At 39.4% G+C, this 23,873-nt stretch overlaps 1 protein-coding gene across 1 annotated transcript in view; it reads right to left on the reverse strand.

The window, feature by feature from the left end:
- Window positions 1-23,873, reverse strand: part of STOM (stomatin) — a 76,691-nt gene that overhangs the window by 30,703 nt on the left and 22,115 nt on the right. Inside the window, exons 2-5 of the mRNA XM_053695825.1 lie at window positions 4,684-4,787; window positions 1,455-1,527; window positions 1,162-1,244; window positions 515-718 (exon numbers count right to left, since the gene is read on the reverse strand). Of these exons, the coding sequence (XP_053551800.1) occupies window positions 515-718; window positions 1,162-1,244; window positions 1,455-1,527; window positions 4,684-4,787 (464 nt within the window). The remainder of the gene's footprint in view (window positions 1-514; window positions 719-1,161; window positions 1,245-1,454; window positions 1,528-4,683; window positions 4,788-23,873) is intronic.

Below are 23,873 nucleotides of genomic sequence, written 5' to 3' on the forward strand. Positions count from 1 at the left end.
GGACTAGGGTGGATAGTCCTGTTATAGTTACATTGAATCTAGGGTTCCTCAGGGACTAGGGCTGGATAGTCCTGTTATAGTTACATTGAATCTAGAGTTTCCTCAGGGACTAGGGTGGATAGTCCTGTTATAGTTACATTGAATCTAGGGTTCCTCAGGGACTAGGGCTGGATAGTCCTGTTATAGTTACAGTACATTGATTCTAGAATTAGGAATCTAGACTATAATTTCAGATGAAGAATGTAAATGTTTTTCTAGGATACAGACCCTACTTATCACAGTGTATATGAAAAAGCTTATTACCCTGTAACTTGCTGTATTATGAATGTGACATAAGAAAAACAATACATTTAAATATTTTATTCTCTTTAACATGCCTCATTTAATGATATATCCTTGGTGCACAAAGTGTCAGACGAGGCTGACCTGGAAATGAATCATCTCATCTGCACGCTAAGATCCAGCATCCCCTGTAATACAATGTCTGTAAATACATGAGTTGCACATAACCCACCTGCATACTATGGGCAATCTCTTCCCTGTCAGACAGGATCTGGGAAAGGTTCTTTGTACCCAGCACATTCCTCAGGGTGGTCTGGGCCAAGAGGCGGGTGGCAGAGTCTGCATTTGTAATATTAGCTACAGCCAGGGTAGCATTCTGGACCCGGTAATACACTACACCATCCACACTGACAGTCACAGAGTCCTTTGTCAGGATCTGAGAATAGAACAGATAGGGAGGGAAACAATTAGTAAATGTAATGATTATCTGGCACCAAACAATAGACAATAATAATCTGACTAAGTAGCTTTATAAAACAGAAGTCATTAGACTATGGCACCACAGAGCCATTATATCTGTCTATGTAAAATGCTACTGTTCTGCACATGTATTCTGGTGAGCAGTGTTTAAAAACCCATTAAAAACAGTAGAATTGCGGCTCAGATAAAACATACAATTTCAAACAACTATCTGATTTACTTGTATTAACAAATTTGATGAATTCTCTTGGTATCCTTTGTTGAAGAGTATGCACTGCAGGGAACTAGCTCAACTAATCTGATGAGCCAATGACAAGGGGCATATATGTGCAGCCACCAATCACCAGATAGCTCCCCGCAGGAAATAACCCCCTCCCCCTTCAATAACAAATACATTACCTCTTGGGGAGGAATGTCAAATGAAATTGTTCTCATGTCTACTTTGATGAAGCTGTCTGTGCAGGGGACGACGAAGAACAGACCTGCAAACAAAGCAAAGGTTCAGGGCACTGGTCATAGAGAAATAACAGGGCAGGACAATGATTATAAAGCAAGAGGATAAGGTATAATGATGTGTCCCAGGCTGGTGTACTGCTTTACAAGGATACATTGTAGGTGAGGTCCTGGGTGCCTTTATTTCCTGATTGTTTAGCACATAACAGCAGTCTTAGACCAAAAACAATTCTGCTCACCTGGCCCTTTTGCTCCTCCGCGCAAGATGCGGCCCAGCCTGAAAATGATAGCTCGTTCATACTCCTTTACAATCTGTAACAAATATATTCAGATGCGTGACACAATGATATATAATATATAGAGTACACCATGCAAATGACTAGACAGACCTCTCCTACCTCGTTATTCCTTAATATAACCCCCAGCAATAATACACTTTTCATTCACATTTTAACAAATATTAAGTGTGCAGTAACTTAGTAACACAGTGCTCTGACACTGAACACAAGAAAGAACGTAAATGGAATACAAGCTACCAATTTTATATGGAAAGTAACACACACAACATGATCAGCTTATCAGACAGTATATTGTCAGCGGTTAACTGACCTGTGCCTATGCATAGAGATGACCTCTCTAGACTCTGAACCCAGAGATCTAAGGATTTCTATGTGTGAGTTTGCACTGACTGACTCATACATACACCTGTACCCCTTGAGAGACTGGCTTTGTAATCATACATGGGGTCAACAGACATCTCTCCTCTACATTAGAAATGAGCTGTTTTATTGTAAAAATACTGAAAAAGTGCCCATTAGAAACCAGGCTGACTACTGTTAATGATAATTACAGCATTTTGTGACAGACCAGTCGTTAACAAGTTAATTTTCTAAAATGATGAAACTACACCAGGACAAATCACTGAATTATAAATACTGTGCATCAGAGACACCCTTAGCATTTGCGGGGCCCTGGGCAAGACAAATTTGCAGGGCCCCACAGCCCAGTGCTCTTATTCCTTTCCCCCTGTATGGCCCACCGCTCTCACAGCATTCAGTGTTACCTATATAAAGAATAACACTATATATTACACATCCTGACCCCATAAACACTTTCTGATAAACAAAATACAGGATAAACATTGCACCTTCTCATACCCTCAGTGGGTGGGTGACGCTCTCGCCCTAACCAATGGGCAGGCCTGCTGTGCAGCTTACTGGAATTGCTCATTTACAAACAAAGAGAACAATATGGAGAACCTCTGAGGTTTCTGTTGTAGTTTTAAAGTAAAATGCATCTCAGTATGCTAGAACTTCTGACACAGCTACACTAAATAGTTATGGGTGTAAATACAGTTATAAAACCAAAACAGGGGGAAATGCACAATATAAGTACTGATTAAATTAGGATTTAGATTCAGAGACTCGATCTAAAAAATGGAAATGTATTGCAAACAATTTATACAGTGCTGTTCTAAAAGGAAAAAATAATGTCGCTAATATTTCACTCAAAAGTACAGTACACAGCGGCTAGGATCAGATCTATTTAATATAAAGTGTAGTATCACACATTCAGTGAATAAAAACAAACTTTATAAAATAAAAAAACCTCTTTCATCAATATGCATATTGGCCAAGATAAAAAACAAGGTATCACACATTAAAACATAAAATCGATATTTAAAAAAAGTGTAAACAATGTTACTTGTACTCGTGAACGTTGTTATGTCTAATATATAGAGAATAAAATATATAAAAAGATTAGCTCATACTGTTACTCAGGCTGGTAGTAATTATGTAACAATTTGCCGATAGTCACTATTATATATGTGTCAAAAAGAAAAGTTAATTCCTTAACTACTAAAGAGTGACCAAGACCACACTAGAGTACAGGAAAAAGGCTTTAATGCATCTGTCTGCTAAGCATACTTAAATACTGATGAAGCCCCGGCCAGCCCTAAAGTGGGAGGAGCGAAACGCGTCATCCTGGCAATCGTTTGGCACCTGTGGTGGAGCGGTAGTATGTGACAAAATTACCTTGCTGTTGCTCAAGATCAGTGGCCGCCTTATGTGAACTGAGAACCGGATAAGCACTCACCCTGGAGAGATGAGCAAAACGTTTTAAGGATCAGCTGTATAGTGGGCAGTAGTTGCTACGAGAGGGAAGACAAACCTTACCTGCTAGTCTAAGGCTTGTAATAGCCCTGAAGAGCTTTGTGTTGTTGGCCATTTTACCCCTTTGCAAGCGCGCCTGAATATCCTGTATTTGACGTTTCAAACACCGGAATCCATCTATTCCTCTGTATATTTCACTGCCAATACCTGCCCACAAGCCGGAAAAAAGGATTAATGTTTGGGAGCTTTTGCACTTATGTGCACCTATTTCCTAGGAGGTTGTGGGTGCCACTGAAGAGTCTTTTGCAAGGACATTTGTTCACATAAACATGTATATGTTTTTTTTATGTATTGTATCATTGTGGTGTATTTAAAGGGATACTGAACCCCAATTTCTTTCTTTTGTGATTCAGATAGAGCATGACAGTTTAAGCAACTTTCTAATTTACTCCTATTATCAAATTTTCTTAATTCTCTTGCAATCTTTATTTAAAATGCAAGAATTTAAGTTTAGATGCCGGCCCATTTTTTGTGAACAACCTAGGTTGTTCTTGCTGATTGGTGGATACATTCACCCACCAGTAAACAAGTGCTGTCCAGGGTTCTGAACAATTTTTTTTTTTTTAGCTTAGATGCTTTCTTTTTCAAATAAAGATAGCAAGAGAACGAAGAACAATTGATAATAGGAGTAAATTAGAAAGTTGCTTAAAATTGCACACTCTATCTGAATCACAAAAGAAAAAATTGGGGTTCAGTGTCCCTTTAAGTATGCTTAGCAGACAGATGCATTAAAGCCTGTTTCCTGTACTCTAGTGTGGTCTTGGTCACTCTTTAATAGTTAAGGAATTGTTACGTGCTCTTTTCTTTTTTAATTTTGATACATAAAATAGAAAGTTCATTTACCAGTGGCAATGCTAATTCATAGATGGTGTCTTTTTGTACTTACACTGTAATTTGTAATGAGATGATCCGAACAAAGTCACCAATTTACCGATCCACACAGGAGCCTATTGTCCTGAATCACATAGACTAGGAAAAAAGCCTTTGGCGTCTTTCACCTTCCTGGCGTATACACAGTTCCCAGGCTGCTCCTAATGCAATGGGCACTTCGTGAGGGCAAGCTTGAAACGGTGGAGTGTCCTCTGAAACGCGTTGCTCTACTACCTGTTTCTTTTCCCCCACAAAGCACTTTATATTAAATAGATCTGATCCTAGTCGCTGTGAACCGTTTACCTCGTCTCTGGGGTTAAATATTAGCAACATTACATTTTTCCCTTTAGAATAGCGCTGTATAAATTGTTTGCAATACATAAATACAGATTCAGCAATCACATACATGTAAGTGGCACCTTACCTTTATACACATCCATACTGATAAGGGAAAGGTAATAAGCACAAAAAAGAAAGAGATGATGACCAAAACCCAGCCGCAGCATCCCAGTCCTGTGTCTTCGGAACCTGAAAAAACACAAAGAAGCCAAGTACATTGTTAAATGTGAGCTCCAGAAACCTGTTCAAACCTATGTATTTCTGTACTTATAATATATTTGTTATTGATACTCTGCCATTGCCCCACCCTTAGCAATTAGCTAGAGACACCACCAGGACCAAGTAGAGTGATGCTAGATAGATAAACATATTCAGCCTTTAATACAATTTGTTGTCCAAACTGGGAAATTCATGCTTTATGGATTATTAATAGGAGGTTGGTGATAAGACACATCTAAATGCTGCCAATGTTTAGTCTCAAAGAGCATGTGCCGAAGACATGTGCACACACATATGGCCTACTGCAGTATCTGAAGTGCATGGTGTGCACACACATATGGCCTACTGCAGTATCTGAAGTGCATGGTGTGCACACACATATGGCCTACTGCAGTATCTGTAGTGCATGGTGTGCACACACATATGGCCTACTGCAGTATCTGTAGTGCATGGTGTGCACACACATATGGCCTACTGCAGTATCTGTAGTGCATGGTGTGCACAATAAAGTTATATTAACAGATTGTGACAAACCCTGCTTTGTAAAAACAACGGTTATTTCCCTTTATTACAAGTTACACACAAAAAAACATTTCAACTTCAGTCTAATCTTAAAGGGACAGCAAATACTGGAGAATGTAATATAAATCCATAATTATGTGCAGTAAAACACCTTTGCAATATATTTTATTTATTTATTTGCTCCTTTTTCATATAATTTAACTCTGAAGCATCTGTTGATTTGCAAGTCACAGAACTTGGTTTCTCTAGGGAACATGGGATGAATCTCTTATTCTACACAAAAGCCACAGGCATTAATGTCTGAAAACATGTTAAGTAAAAAGGTATTTAAATTAAAGCAAATATATAGTACAGTATCAGTTGTGACAACTCCCAAAGCGTTACTGGTGAAATAGAATACATCTGAGTAAGACAGGTACAATGACCTTGGATTATTCAGGATGGGAATAGACATTTTCTTAACCACAAAAAATACTGTTAACAATACTTTAGAATGCCCTATTTCAGATTAAAGACATTACATTTTTCACTACAGTATTTCTTTATGATCAACACTGTAGACCACAGTAGCTCTAATTAGGAGCAAATCTCACTGGTTCCTCATGACTCAAGAGACAGACAAACAACTGGCAGGAATAACTACTGGTGTTTTATAGTGACCCTCAGATACATCAGGAGCACATCACTGGTTCCTCATGAGACAGACGCACAAACTACCAGAATCACTGCTGTTGTTTTATAGTGACCCTCATATACATCAGCAGCACATCACTGGTTCCTCATGAGGCAGACACATAACCTGCTGGAATCACTCCTGGTAGTTTTATAGTGATCCTCAGATACATCAGGAGCACATCACTGGTTCCTCATGAGGCAGATACACAACCTGCCGGAATAAGTACTGGTGTTTTATAGTGACCCTCAGATACATCAGGAGCACATCACTGGTTCCTCATGAGGCAGACACACAACCTGCTGGAATCACTGCTGGTGTTTTATAGTGACCCTCAGATATATCAGGAGCACATCACTGGTTCCTCATGAGGCAGACACACAACCTGCCAGTATCACTGCTGGTATTTTATAGTGACCCTCAGATACATCAGGAGCACATCACTGGTTACTCATGAGGCAGACACATAACCTGCTGGAATCACTCCTGGTGTTTTTATAATGATCCTCAGATACATCAGAAGTACATCACTGGTTCCTCATGAGGCAGACACACAACCTGCCGGAATAAGTACTTATATTTTATAGTGACCCTCAGATACATCAGGAGCACATCTTTGGTTCCTCATGAGGCAAACACACAACTGCCGGAATAACTACTGGTGTTTTACAGTGACCCTCAGATACACCAAGAGCACATCACTGGTTCCTCATGAGGCAGACACAACACCTGCTCAAATCACTGCTGGTGTTTTATAGTGACCCTCAGATACATCAGGAGCACATCACTCGTTACTCATAAGGCAGACACACAACCTGCTGAGTTTTATAGTGACTCTCAGATACATCAGGAGCACATCACTGGTTCCTTGTGAGGCAGACACACAACTTGATGGAATCACTCCTGGTGTTTTATAGTGATCCACAGATACATCAGGAGCACATCACTGGTTCCTCATGAGGCAGACACACAACCTGATGGAATCACTCCTGGTGTTTTATAGTGATCCACAGATACATCAGGAGCACATCACTGGTTCCTCATGAGGCAGACACACAGCCTACCAAAATAACTACTGGTGTTTTATAGTGACCCTTAGATACATCAGGAGCACATCACTGGTTCCACATGAGGCAGACACACAACCTGCTGGAATCACTGCTGGTGTTTTATAGTGACCCTCAGATACATCAGGAGCACATCACTGGTTCCTCATGAAGCAGACACACAACCTGCCGAAATAAGTACTGGTGTTTTATAGTGACCCTCAGATACATCAGGAGCAGATCACTGGTTCCTTGTGAGGCAGACACACACAACCTGCTGGAATCACTGCTGGTGTTTTATAATGACCCTCAGATACATCAGGAGCACATCACTGGTTCCTCATGAGGCAGACACACAACCTGCCGGAATCACTGCTAGTGTTTTATAGTGACCCTCAGATACATCAGGAGCACATCACTGGTTCCTTATGAGGCAGGCACACAACCTGCCCGTATCACTGCTGGTGTTTTATAGTGACCCTCAGATACATCATGAGCACATCACTGGTTCCTCAGGAAGGAGACACACAACGTGCCGGAAACACTGCTGGTGTTTTATATTGACCCTCAGATACATCAGGAGCACATCACTGGTTACTCATGAGGCAGACACACAACCTACCAGAATCACTGCTAGTGTTTTATTGCGATCCTCAGATACATCAGGAGCACATCACTGGTTCCTCATGAGGCAGACACACAACTTACCAGAATCACTGCTGGTGTTTTATATTGACCCTCAGATACATCAGGAGCACATCAGTGGTTCCTCATAAGGCAGACACATAACCTGCTGGAATCACTGCTGGTGTTTTATAGTGACCCTCAGATACTTCAGGAGCACATCAATGGTTCCTCATGAGGCAAACACACAACCTGCCGGAATGACTGCTGGTATTTTATAGTGACCATCAGATACATCAGGAGCACATCACTGGTTCCTCATGAGGCAGACACACAACCTGCTGGAATCACTCCTGGTGTTTTATAGTGATCCTCAGATACATGAGGAGCACATCACTGGTTGCTCATGAGGCAGACACACTACCTACCAGAATTACTGCTAGTGTTTTATAGTGACCCTCAGATACATCAGGAGAACATCTCTGGTTCCTCATGAGGTAGACATACAACCTGACAGAATTACTACTGTTGTTTTATAGTGACCCTCAGATACATCAGGAGCACATCACTGGTTACTCGTGAAGCAGATACACAACCTGCAGGAATCACTGCTGGTGTTTTATAGTGACCCTCAGATACATCAGGAGCACATCACTGGTTCCTCATGGAGTAGACACAGAACCTGCTGGAATCACTGCTGGTGTTTTATAGTGACGCTCAGATAAATCAGGAGTAGATCCCTGGTACCTCATGAGGCAAAACTCAACTTGCAGGAATCACTGATGTTGTTTTAAAGTGACCCTCAGTTACTTTAAGAGTACATAACTGGTTCCTCGTGAGGCAGACACCCACAACCTGCTGGGATCACTGCTGATGTTTCATAGTGACCCTAAGATACATCAGGAGCACATCACTGGTTCCTCATGAGGCAGACACACAACCTACCAGAATCACTGCTAGTGTTTTATAGTGACCCTCAGATACATCAGGGGCACATCACTGGTTCCTCATGAGGCAGACACACAACCTGACTGAATCACAGCTGGTGTTTTATAGTGACCCTCAAATACATCAGGAGCACATCACTGGTTCCTCATGAGGCCGATACACAACCTGCAGGAATCACTGCTGTTTTTTTATAGTGACCCTCAGATACATAAGGAGAACCTCACTGGTTCCTCATGAGGCAGACACACAACCTACCAGAATCAATGCTGGTGTTTTATAGTGACCCTCAAATACATCAGGAGCACATCACTGGTTCCTCATGAAGCAGATACACAACCTGACAGAATCACTGCTGGTGTTTTATAGTGACCCTCAGATACATCAGAAGCACATCACTGGTTTCTCATGAGACAGACACACAACCTGCTGGAATCACTGCTGGTGTTTTATAGAAGCTCTTAGATACATCAGGAGGACATCACTGGTTCATCATGAGGCAGACACACAACCTGACAGAATTACTGCTGGTTTTTTATAGTGACCCTCAGATACATTAGGAGAACATCACTGGTTTCTCATGATGCAGACACACAACCTACCAGAATCCCTGCTGGTGTTTTATAGTGACCCTCAGATACATCAGGAGCACATCACTGGTTTCTCATGAGGCAGACACACAACCTGCTGGAATCACTGCTGGTGTTTTGTAGAAGCCCTTAGATACATCAGGAGGACATCACTGGTTCATCATAAGGCAGATACACAACCTGACAGAATCACTGCTGGTGTTTAATAGTGACCCTCAGATACATCAGGAGCACATCACTGGTTCCTCATGAGGCAGATACACAACCTGACAGAATCACTGCTGGTGTTTTATAGTGACCCTCAGATACATCAGAAGCACATCACTGGTTTCTCATGAGACAGACACACAACCTGCTGGAATCACTGCTGGTGTTTTATAGAAGCTCTTAGATACATCAGGAGGACATCACTGGTTCATCATGAGGCAGACACACAACCTGACAGAATTACTGCTGGTTTTTTATAGTGACCCTCAGATACATTAGGAGAACATCACTGGTTTCTCATGATGCAGACACACAACCTCCCAGAATCCCTGCTGGTGTTTTATAGTGACCCTCAGATACATCAGGAGCACATCACTGGTTTCTCATGAGGCAGACACACAACCTGCTGGAATCACTGCTGGTGTTTTGTAGAAGCCCTTAGATACATCAGGAGGACATCATGGTTCATCATAAGGCAGATACACAACCTGACAGAATCACTGCTGGTGTTTAATAGTGACCCTCAGATACATCAGGAGCACATCACTGGTTCCTCATGAAGCAGATACACAACCTGACAGAATCACTGCTGGTGTTTTTATAGTGACCCTCAGATACATCAGAAGCACATCACTGGTTTCTCATGAGACAGACACACAACCTGCTGGAATCACTGCTGGTGTTTTATAGAAGCTCTTAGATACATCAGGAGGACATCACTGGTTCATCATGAGGCAGACAAACAACCTGACAGAATTACTGCTGGTTTTTTATAGTGACCCTCAGATACATTAGGAGAACATCACTGGTTTCTCATGATGCAGACACACAACCTACCAGAATCCCTGCTGGTGTTTTATAGTGACCCTCAGATACATCAGGAGCACATCACTGGTTTCTCATGAGGCAGACACACAACCTGCTGGAATCACTGCTGGTGTTTTGTAGAAGCCCTTAGATACATCAGGAGGACATCACTGGTTCATCATAAGGCAGATACACAACCTGACAGAATCACTGCTGGTGTTTAATAGTGACCCTCAGATACATCAGGAGCACATCACTGGTTCCTCATGAGACAGATACACAACCTGCCAGAATCACTACTAGTGTTTTATAGTGACCCTCAGATACATCAGGAGAACATCACTGGTTCCTTATGAGACAGACACACAACCTGCTGGAATCACTACTGGTGTTTTATAGTGACCCTCAGATACATCAGGAGCACATCACTGGTTCATCATAAGGCAGATACACAACCTGACAGAATCACTGCTGGTGTTTAATAGTGACCCTCAGATACATCAGGAGCACATCACTGGTTCCTCATGAGACAGATACACAACCTGCCAGAATCACTACTAGTGTTTTATAGTGACCCTCAGATACATCAGGAGCACATCACTGGTTTCTCATGAGGCAGATACACAATCTGCCGGAATCACTGCTGGTGTTTTATAGTGACCCTCAGATACATCAGGAGCACATCACTGGTTCCTCATGAGGCAGATACACAAGCTGACAAAATCACTGCTGGTGCTTTATAGTGACCCTCAGGAGCACATGACAAGTGACATAGAGCAGGCCAGTGTTTGCTGTGAAACATTGTGATTAAATCATTGGCTTGGTTCATATGGCTCCTGAACAGATACACTCTAATTAGAATTGTCTGGCGGACATTCTGCAGACAGCTACCCGAATGTGATGTTAAAACAACGTATTAACTTGATATGAATATATACCTAGTGTATCTGTTAGCTTGTCTAATAAAGTGTAAAACTGCTATTTCACATATGAGTTGTACTGAGGGGTCTTAGCGTTGTAACAAGGCAACAAATTATTCCAGACAGAAAACTATTTCATATCAATATGATGCATCTAAAATGCAGTTTCTTTTCTTAAGGGGAGATTAAATCACTTAAAATGTTTAATTAAGCAAATTAAAAAATGGCTTCACTGTTATTTGAATGTGCATATTTCTGCTGACTTATCTCTTAGCATTCTCTTCTTACCTAAGGTGAAACTTGAGTAAAAAAAAGGAGAAATATTTCAGAAGATTTTTCCATGTTGAGATTAAAAAGCAAAGAGAATGACTGACTTGCGCCTACAGTGGAAAAAAATGCTCTGATCAGAGGACATCACTGATTCTAATCACACAAGGAGATCTGTGCATTGTTTGCACTGGAAACTTACTTAAAGGCACAGTATACTGTAAAATTGTTTTTATATTCATGTATTTGCAATGACTTATTATACCAGCTGCAGAGTATAAAATGTATGAGAAATTGCATTTTTAGGTTTATTTGTGTATATGAAGTAGATGGTTTTGTGCTTTTAAACCACAGCCTATTTACAATGGGTTGAGCTTCAGGCTATATCAGATCTCATTATGTTATCACTTTGTGTACACACACTTGTTTCCTTATCTTAAATTTGTCTGGAAAATTAAAGCTGAATACTTAGAGAGAACAATGGAAAATTATCATGGTATTACTTAACTATCCTGCACCCCACTGGGAGTGTAACTTCTTCTGCTGGCTGTGTTTACTTAGGCTATTCAGTAGCTGAGACTTTAGTATCAAAACTTTCAGTATAGATTGGGATACCACAAGCTAAATCAGCTATTTCAAAGGCCAAAATAGGGGTAAAGGAGCTACTTGTAAACAATTTAACACACTCCAGCAGGTTAAATTGATAATTCGGAACAATTTAAAGGGGAGAAAATGTTTGGGTGAACTGTCCCTTTAAACACCAAAATTGTTATTGTTTAAAAAGATAGATACAGCTTTTACTACCCATTCCCCAGCTTTGCACAACCAACATTGTTATATTAATATACTTTATAACATTTACGCCTCTACATATCTGCCTGTTTCTAAGCCTCTAAAGACAGCCTCTTAACATATGCTTTTTTTATTAGCTTTTCACCAGAGAAGAGTACTAGTTCATGTGTGCCATGCCATATAGATAACATTGTGCTAATGCCCGTGAGTTGTGGCAGACACTGCAATAATTGGATAAAATGCAAGTCAATAGATAAAGTCATGTGAAAAAACTTAGATACAAGGTAATCACAGAGGTAAAAAGTATATTAATATAACTGAGATAAGGAGCAGTCTGCAGAGGCTTAGATACAAGGTAATCACAGAGGTAAACAGTATATTAATATAACTGAGATAAGGAGCAGTCAGCAGAGGCTTAGATACAAGGTAATCACAGAGGTAAACAGTATATTAACATAACTGAGATAAGGAGTAGTCTGCAGACGCTTAGATACAAGGTAATCACAGACGTAAAAAGTATATTAATATAACTGAGATAAGGAGCAGTCTGCAGAGGGTTAGATACAAGGTAATCACAGAGGTAAAAAGTATATTAATATAACTGAGATAAGGGGGCAGTCTGCAGAGGCTTAGATACAAGATAATCACAGAGGTAAAAAGTATATTAATATAACTGAGATAAGGAGCAGTCTGCAGAGGCTTAGATACAGGGCAATCACAGAGGTAAAAAGTATATTAATAAACTGAGATAAGGGGCAGTCTGCAGAGGCTTAGATACAAGGTAATCACAGAGGTAAAAAGTATATTAATATAACAATATTGGTTATGCAAAACTGGTGAATGGGTAATAAATGTATTATCTTTTTAAACAATAAAATATTTTGAGTTGACTGTCCCTTTAATGTCAAGGGGTTATAACTAGAGAAGTAAATAATAACACTCTGATGTTGCACACTGTAATCCCACAAGTCACTACTGCAGATACAGGGTCAGTGCCATGACAGAAGCATTATGACTGTTATGGCACTTTATTTATAAAACGGTTTTTATTAAAAGGACATTAAAGTTAAAATGACTTTTCATTATTCAGATAGAGAATGCAGTTTTAAGAGACTCTCCAATTTACCTCCATTATTAAAGGGACAGGAAACTCCAAAATATATCGAAGCACATTTGACCGTCAGACATATGTCCGAGAGACTATATTCCGAGTGGAAAAAAGGGGGCGACAGTAACAATTGGCTGACGTTTATTTCTCCTAACTCGCGGGTCCACGTACGCTACTCAATATCCAAAGGTAAAGCCTCATTATACAAGAATATTTGGCCGAAGGCAGATACGCTCCAGAGTGTTCGGTTATAATCAGAGCCTCGGGCGCCGCAACCGTCTCTGGGAACCTAACCATTGGTGTGTCCCCCCACAACGTGCTTTTAACACATTCCCCTCCCCATACATATCCTATTACTTTCCTCGTAAATATAATTATAAGTTAATATATTATAAAAAATAATAAATATGTAAGTTAATATATTATAAAAAAATTAAAAATATAAGCTAATTTAATTGTTTTATGTTTGTGCTTTTTGTAATATTTTAAATAAAGATTCACTGTACGTCATGACATTAGAGTGAAGCTGTCATGGGTCCGTGCGGAGTGAAGCGTGACCCATGAGGAACCTACTGAGCATGCGCCGGAGTTCAGTTTATACGTATAAGAGTCTGTGATTGGCTGATGGCTGTCACATGATACAGGTATATGCATACTTTTTGAGGAACCTACTGAGAATGTGCATGAGTTCAGTGTATACGTATATGAGTCTGTGATTGGCTGATGGCTGTCACATGATACAGTTACATGCACACTGTTTGAGGAAACTATTTACTTGCATTTTAGCCAATAAGTGCAGTGTCATCCACAACCAATGGGAGTTGGCACAGTGTTATCTATATGGCCCACATGAACTACAGTCTCCTGTTTTGAAAAGCAAATAAAAAAGCATGTGATAAGAGGCTGCCTTTAGTGGCTTAAAAACAGGCAGAAATTTAGAGGTTTAAATGTTATAAAGTATATTAATCTAACAATGTTGGTTGTGCAAAGCTGGGGAATTGGTAGTAAACACGTTATCCCTCTCTTTAAACAATAACAATTTTAGTGTTGATTGTCCCTTTAATATTTCTTTACATGGGACATGTCTCATATTCCAGAATGTTTTGGCCAAGCAAGTGTTTCCCATGGATGGAGAGGGGGTGACAATTGCCCTAATTCTAATGCAGATCAGATTGCTGACAAACTGCAGCCTTAATTTTATTCTGAGCACAGACAAGTATAGGAGTCTCTCTTCTGGTGAACAAACCGGCCAGAACAGATTTAATAGCAAGTAAATACAATATGTAACCTTTTTCATATGGAAGGAGATGGCAAAGATTTCACTCACAGCCTGAGCATTTGATTTTATGATAGAAAAATGCTCCTCACCATTAAACATCAATTAGCTAAACCAGAATAATCATGTCCTTACTGGCAACGTGTGAAATCATTACAGTGTATTAGAATATTCAGATATTTATCCGTTTGCACCAGAAAAAAGAACCAGCTAATGCACTTGCAAACAAAATGTAATTACTCATTAATAATATAACAATAATTACACAATAATAATAACAACATTAATTACACATTAATAATATAACAATAATTACACAATAATAATTACAACATTAATAATATAACAATAATTACACAATAATAATTACAACATTAATTACACATTAATAATATAACAATAATTACACAATAATAATTACAACATTAATAATATAACAATAATTACACAATAATACTAACAACAATAATTACACAATAATAATAACAACAATAATTACACATTAATCATAACAACAATAATTACACATTAATAATATAACAATAATTACACAATAATAATAACAACAATTACACAATAATAATAACAACAATAATTACACATTAATAATATAACAATAATTACACAATAATAATTACACAATAATAATATAACAATAATTACACAATAATAATAACAACAATAATTACACAATAATAATAACAACAATAATTACACATTAATAATATAACAATAATTACACAATAATAATAACAACAATAATTACACATTAATAATATAACAATAATTACACATTAATAATATAACAATAATTACACAATAATAATTACACAATAATAATATAACAATAATTACACATTAATAATATAACAATAATTACACAATAATAATAACACAATAATAATAACAACAATAATTACACATTAATAATATAACAATAATTACACAATAATAATTACACAATAATAACAACAATAATTACACAATAATAATTACACATTAATAATAACAACAACAATAATTACACATTAATAATAACAGCAATAATTACACATTAATCATAACATAATTACACATTAATCATAACAACAATAATTAAACAATAATAATAACAACAATAATTACACATTAATCATAACATAATTACACATTAATAACAATGGCTGTTATTAGGGTAGTGAATCATCATGCAAGAATTAGAACAATTTGTAGTAGATAAAGTGACCTCACATTCCACCAACAGTATAATGACGATCTCAGAAAACTTCTATATTAGATGCAAAATTATTACAAAATAATTCATTATTTATGGTGAAATCACAATTTTTTCCTTAAAATTGTACGTTTCTCACGGCCCTAGAGGCTGTAGTGCATCCTGTAGGATACACAGCCATAACCCTGCAACACGCTACACAGTGGTTAATTGGTCAGTGCAGGAGTTCAGTTGTATGTTGTGCTTATTTACACTAACAGCTGTTAAAGTGTTGGTTTCATACACCCAGCGGTGTGTGAACTATTGCACTTTATGTGACCTCTCATCTAGGATAAATAACCAGCAATAAATACTAATCTGACTCTGTGTGACACACTAGTAAGTTATTCCAACACAGGAGAAGAAGGGACTTTGTACTTAAAGGGAATGTATTGAGTTCTGTATTTTGTTATATCTTATATTTATTTAAAGTGTGTGCGTCTGTAGCGAATCTCCTTTTACCACAGGATCAGTAGTTCACTGCTGCTCTGGAGAGGACTTTAGCTACGTGTTTAATCTGTTCTTGTGGGTTAAGTACAGAGTTGTAGGTAGGGTTGCTACCTCGGTGGTGTTTTCCTGGACACTTATGAGTTACACATGGTACAGGGTAATGAGGGCAGCACATGTATTGAGCCTCTGGATGTCACATGAATAGTGCTCATACATGTTCCTCCCTGCACAACCTACCGCATGTGTAGTGTGGTTAGAAACTCCTCAACATCCTGAAACCTTGCGATTGCTCCATGAATCCCCACATTTTTCTTTTGTGATTCAGATAGAAAGTACTATTTTAGGCAACATTCCTATTTACTTCGGTTATCAATTTTGCTTCATTCTCTTGGTGTCATTTATTGAAGGAGCAGCGATGCACCACTGGGAGCAAGAGGGAATGAGAAAATACATATATGTGCAGCCACCAATCAGCAGCAAGCCCCCAAATCCTGAGCCTGCCTAGGTATGCTTTTCAACAAAAAATATCAAGAGACCAAATCAAATAATAGAAGTAAATTAGAAATGTATTTAAAATGGTATGCTTCATTTGAATCAAGAAAGATTTTTTTGGAGTTTCATATCACTTTAACATTGCCCTTAAAGGGATGGTATAGTCAAGAATAAACTTTCTTGATTCAGATACAGCAGCAATTTTAATCAATTTTCTAAAGTACTCCTATTATCAATTTTTCTTCATTCTCTTGGCATCTTTATTTAAAAAAGATGGAAGTTTAGGATCCAGACCATTTTGCATTCAGCACCTTGGTAGCGCTTGCTGATTGGATGGCTACATTTAGACTAATCAGCAAGCACTACCCAGGTTCTAAACCAAAAATGGGTCGGCTTCTAAGCTTTACATTCCAGCTTTTAAAATAAAAATACCAAGAAAATAATGATAATAGGAGTAAATTAGAAAGTTGCTCTATCTGAATCATGAAAGTTTAATTTTGATTTTATTATCCCTTTAACATTGCCTTTAAAGGGACAGTCTACACCAGAATTTTTATTGTTTTAAAGATAGATAATCCCTTTATTACACATTCACCAGTTTTGCATAACCAACAGTTATATTAATATACTTTTAACCTCTGTGATTATCTTGTATCTAAGCCTCTGCAAACTGCCCCTTTATTTCAGTTCTTTTAACAGACTTGCAGTTTAGCCAATCAGTGCCTGCTCCCAGATAACTTCACATGCACAAGCACAGTGTTATCTATATGAAATACATGAACTAACACCCTCTAGTGGTGAAAACTGTTAAAATGCATTCTGAAAAGAGGTGGCCTTCAAGGTCTAAGAAATTAGCCTATGAACCTCCTAGGTTAAGCTTTCAACTAAGAATACCAAGAGAACAAGTAAAATTGGTGATAAAAGTAAATTGGAAAATTGTTTAAAATGACATGCTCTATCTGAATCATGAAAGTTAATTTTGGCCTAGACTGTCCCTTTAACTGCAAAACAACATTGACACCATAAGGGAACGTAAATCTTCACAATACAACTGTGCACATATTTTCTTAAAAGGAAAACAAATTGTCAGAAAGCATTTAATTCCCAGGATAAACGCACAGTTTAATTAGATTTCTGGGCACTGTTTATTTTACCTACTGATACAATCTCACATCATTAGAAAAGCCTCTAGTCTCTAGGTGCGACATACGTGTGCGCTGCAGTAACCAGGAGAACACGCTTGTGCAATACAATGTTCCCTTAGGGAAATACGCTGCAGTTATTGTTTGTTTTATTCTGGGTGAATACATTTTTACACCAAGATGGATTCAAATTCACAACATGCTTCCCACGTGTTTTAGGCTTTAAACTGTACCATAAAACTTCCTCTGCATTAACGTGTCCCCAAAAGCCAATTTTACCTGTCGGAGTGTATTAGTTTATTTTTATATTTACTAAAGGTTAAAATGATCTGTATCTCAAGAAAAAAACTGTATCAAACATGTATGGGCCAGAGCTTGTACTAGACTAACTTCCTATGAGTTTTACAAAGACGTAAACCCCTTGGCTTCACAATGTGCTGTAGCTCTCCCTTATAGCCAAGAGTTTAACCCACCTATGAGAACTAAAAGATTTAATAATAAGCTGCTGCCCACAGAATAGCACACAGATTCTTGTTGTACTTGTTCTTGTAATACATTGTTCCTTGAGGTAGTCTTTACTATCACCCTCTCACCGTACACCACACAGCTCCTTGTACTTAGTGTATTACATTGTTCCTTGAGGTAGTCTTTACTATCAGCCCTCTCACCGTACACCACACAGCTCCTTGTACTTAGTGTATTACATTGTTCCTTGAGGTAGTCTTTACTATCACCCTCTCACCATACACCACAGCACACAGCTCCTTGTACTTAGTGTATTACATTGTTCCTTGAGGTAGTCTTTACTATCACCCTCTCACCATACACCACAGCACACAGCCCCTTGTACTTAGTGTATTACATTGTTCCTTGAGGTAGTCTTTACTATCACCCTCTCACCATACACCACAGCACACAGCCCCTTGTACTTAGTGTATTACATTGTTCCTTGAGGTAGTCTTTACTATCACCCTCTCACCATACACCACAGCACACAGCTCCTTGTACTTAGTGTATTACATTATTACATGAGGTAGTCCTTTACTATCACCCTCTCACCATACACCACAGCACACAGCCCCTTGTACTTAGTGTATTACATTGTGCCTTGAGGTAGTCTTTACTATCACCCTCTCACCGTACACCACACAGCTCCTTGTACTTAGTGTATTACATTGTTCCTTGAGGTAGTCTTTACTATCACCCTCTCACCATACACCACACAGCTCCTTGTACTTAGTGTATTACATTGTTCCTTGAGGTAGTCTTTACTATCACCCTCTCACCATACACCACACAGCTCCTTGTACTTAGTGTATTACATTGTTCCTTGAGGTAGTCTTTACTATCACCCTCTCACCGTACACCACACAGCAACTTGTACTTAGTGTATTACATTGTTCCTTGAGGTAGTCTTTACTATCACCCTCTCACCATACACCACACAGCTCCTTGTACTTAGTGTATTACATTGTTCCTTGAGGTAGTCTTTACTATCACCCTCTCACCGTACACCACACAGCTCCTTGTACTTAGTGTATTACATTGTTCCTTGAGGTAGTCTTTACTATCACCCTCTCACCATACACCACACAGCTCCTTGTACTTAGTGTATTACATTGTTCCTTGAGGTAGTCTTTACTATCACCCTCTCACCATACACCACACAGCTCCTTGTACTTAGTGTATTACATTGTTCCTTGAGGTAGTCTTTACTATCACCCTCTCACCGTACACCACACAGCCCCTTGTACTTAGTGTATTACATTGTTACCTGAGCTAGTCTTTACTATCACCTCTCACCATACACCACAGCACACAGCCCCTTGTACTTAGTGTATTACATTGTTACCTGAGCTAGTCTTTACTATCACCTCTCACCATACACCACAGCACACAGCCCCTTGTACTTAGTGTATTACATTGTTCCTTGAGGTAGTCTTTACTATCACCTCTCACCATACACCACAGCACACAGCCCCTTGTACTTAGTGTATTACATTGTTCCTTGAGGTAGTCTTTACTATCACCTCTTACCATACACCACAGCACACAGCCCCTTGTACTTAGTGTATTACATTGTTACCTGAGCTAGTCTTCTCTATCATCTCTCACCATACACCACAGCACACAGCTCCTTGTACTTAGTGTATTACAGTGTTACCTGAGCTAGTCTTCTCTATCACCTCTCACCATACACCACAGCACACAGCTCCTTGTACTTAGTGTATTACATTGTTACCTGAGCTAGTCTTCTCTATCATCTCTCACCATACACCACAGCACACAGCTCCTTGTACTCTAGTGTATTACATTGTTACCTGAGCTAGTCTTCTCTATCATCTCTCACCATACACCACAGCACACAGCCCCTTGTACTTAGTGTATTACATTGTTACCTGAGGTAGTCTTTACTATCACCCTCTCACCATACACCACACAGCTCCTTGTACTTAGTGTATTACATTGTTCCTTGAGGTAGTCTTTACTATCACCTCTCACCATACACCACAGCACACAGCCCCTTGTACTTAGTGTATTACATTGTTACCTGAGCTAGTCTTCTCTATCATCTCTCACCATACACCACAGCACACAGCTCCTTGTACTTAGTGTATTACATAGTTACCTGAGCTAGTCTTTACTATCACCTCTCACCATACACCACAGCACACAGCCCCTTGTACTTAGTGTATTACATTGTTCCTTGAGGTAGTCTTTACTATCACCCTCTCACCATACACCACAGCACACAGCCCCTTGTACTTAGTGTATTACATTGTTCCTTGAGGTAGTCTTTACTATCACCCTCTCACCATACACCACAGCACACAGCTCCTTGTACTTAGTGTATTACATTGTTACCTGAGGTAGTCTTCTCTATCATCTCTCACCATACACCACAGCACACAGCCCCTTGTACTTAGTGTATTACATTGTTACCTGAGCTAGTCTTCTCTATCATCTCTCACCATACACCACAGCACACAGCTCCTTGTACTTAGTGTATTACATTGTTACCTGAGCTAGTCTTTACTATCACCTCTCACCATACACCACAGCACACAGCCCCTTGTACTTAGTGTATTACATTGTTACCTGAGCTAGTCTTCTCTATCATCTCTCACTATACACCACAGCACACAGCTCCTTGTACTTAGTGTATTACATTGTTACCTGAGCTAGTCTTCTCTATCATCTCTCACCATACACCACAGCACACAGCTCCTTGTACTTAGTGTATTACATTGTTACCTGAGCTAGTCTTCTCTATCATCTCTCACTATACACCACAGCACACAGCCCCTTGTACTTAGTGTATTACAGTGTTACCTGAGCTAGTCTTCTCTATCATCTCTCACTATACACCACAGCACACAGCTCCTTGTACTTAGTGTATTACATTGTTACCTGAGCTAGTCTTCTCTATCATCTCTCACCATACACCACAGCACACAGCTCCTTGTACTTAGTGTATTACATTGTTACCTGAGCTAGTCTTCTCTATCATCTCTCACCATACACCACAGCACACAGCCCCTTATACTTAGTGTATTACATTATTACCTGAGGTAGTCTTTACTATCACCTCTCACCATACACCACAGCACACAGCTCCTTGTACTTAGTGTATTACATTGTTACCTGAGCTAGTCTTTACTATCACCTCTCACCATACACCACAGCACACAGCCCCCTTGTACTTAGTGTATTACATTGTTACCTGAGCTAGTCTTCTCTATCATCTCTCACCATACACCACAGCACACAGCCCCTTGTACTTAGTGTATTACATTGTTACCTGAGCTAGTCTTCTCTATCACCTCTCACCATACACCACAGCACACAGCTCCTTGTACTTAGTGTATTACATTGTTACCTGAGCTAGTCTTCTCTATCATCTCTCACCATACACCACAGCACACAGCTCCTTGTACTTAGTGTATTACATTGTTACCTGAGCTAGTCTTCTCTATCATCTCTCACCATACACCACAGCACACAGCCCCTTGTACTTAGTGTATTACATTGTTACATGAGCTAGTCTTCTCTATCATCTCTCACCATACACCACAGCACACAGCCCCCTTGTACTTAGTGTATTACATTGTTACCTGAGCTAGTCTTCTCTATCATCTCTCACCATACACCACAGCACACAGCTCCTTGTACTTAGTGTATTACATTGTTACCTGAGCTAGTCTTCTCTATCATCTCTCACCATACACCACAGCACACAGCTCCTTGTACTTAGTGTATTACATTGTTACCTGAGCTAGTCTTCTCTATCACCTCTCACTATACACCACAGCACACAGCTCCTTGTACTTAGTGTATTACATTGTTACCTGAGCTAGTCTTCTCTATCACCTCTCACTATACACCACAGCACACAGCTCCTTGTACTTAGTGTATTACATTGTTACCTGAGCTAGTCTTCTCTATCATCTCTCACCATACACCACAGCACACAGCCCCTTGTACTTAGTGTATTACATTGTTACCTGAGCTAGTCTTCTCTATCATCTCTCACCATACACCACAGCACACAGCCCCTTGTACTTAGTGTATTACATTATTACCTGAGCTAGTTTTCTGTATCACCTCTCACCATACACCACAGCACACAGCCCCTTGTACTTAGTGTATTACATTATTACCTGAGCTAGTCTTCTCTATCATCTCTCACCATACACCACAGCACACAGCCCCTTATACTTAGTGTATTACATTGTTCCTTGAGGTAGTCTTTACTATCACCTCTCACCATACACCACAGCACACAGCCCCTTGTACTTAGTGTATTACATTGTTACCTGAGCTAGTCTTCTCTATCACCTCTCACCATACACCACAGCACACAGCTCCTTGTACTTAGTGTATTACATTGTTACCTGAGCTAGTCTTCTCTATCATCTCTCACCATACACCACAGCACACAGCCCCTTGTACTTAGTGTATTACATTGTTACCTGAGCTAGTCTTCTCTATCATCTCTCACTATACACCCACAGCACACAGCTCCTTGTACTTAGTGTATTACATTGTTACATGAGCTAGTCTTCTCTATCATCTCTCACCATACACCACAGCACACAGCTCCTTGTACTTAGTGTATTACATTGTTACCTGAGCTAGTCTTCTCTATCATCTCTCACCATACACCACAGCACACAGCTCCTTGTACTTAGTGTATTACATTGTTACCTGAGCTAGTCTTCTCTATCATCTCTCACCATACACCACAGCACACAGCTCCTTGTACTTAGTGTATTACATTGTTACCTGAGCTAGTCTTCTCTATCATCTCTCACCATACACCACAGCACACAGCTCCTTGTACTTAGTGTATTACATTGTTACCTGAGCTAATCTTCTCTATCATCTCTCACCATACACCACAGCACACAGCTCATTGTACTTAGTGTATGACATTGTTACCTGAGCTAGTCTTTACTATCATCTCTCACCATACACCACAGCACACAGCTCCTTGTACTTAGTGTATTACATTGTTACCTGAGCTAGTCTTCTCTATCACCTCTCACTATACACCACAGCACACAGCTCCTTGTACTTAGTGTATTACATTGTTAACCTGAGCTAGTCTTCTCTATCATCTCTCACCATACACCACAGCACACAGCCCCCTTATACTTAGTGTATTACATTGTTCCTTGAGGTAGTCTTTACTATCACCTCTCACCATACACCACAGCACACAGCCCCTTGTACTTAGTGTATTACATTGTTACCTGAGCTAGTCTTCTCTATCATCTCTCACCATACACCACAGCACACAGCCCCTTGTACTTAGTGTATTACATTGTTACCTGAGCTAGTCTTCTCTATCACCTCTCACTATACACCACAGCACACAGCCCCTTGTACTTAGTGTATTACATTGTTACCTGAGCTAGTCTTCTCTATCATCTCTCACCA

This window comes from Bombina bombina, chromosome 12, assembly GCF_027579735.1.
Source record: "Bombina bombina isolate aBomBom1 chromosome 12, aBomBom1.pri, whole genome shotgun sequence".
In the NCBI taxonomy this organism is placed as follows: domain Eukaryota; kingdom Metazoa; phylum Chordata; class Amphibia; order Anura; family Bombinatoridae; genus Bombina; species Bombina bombina.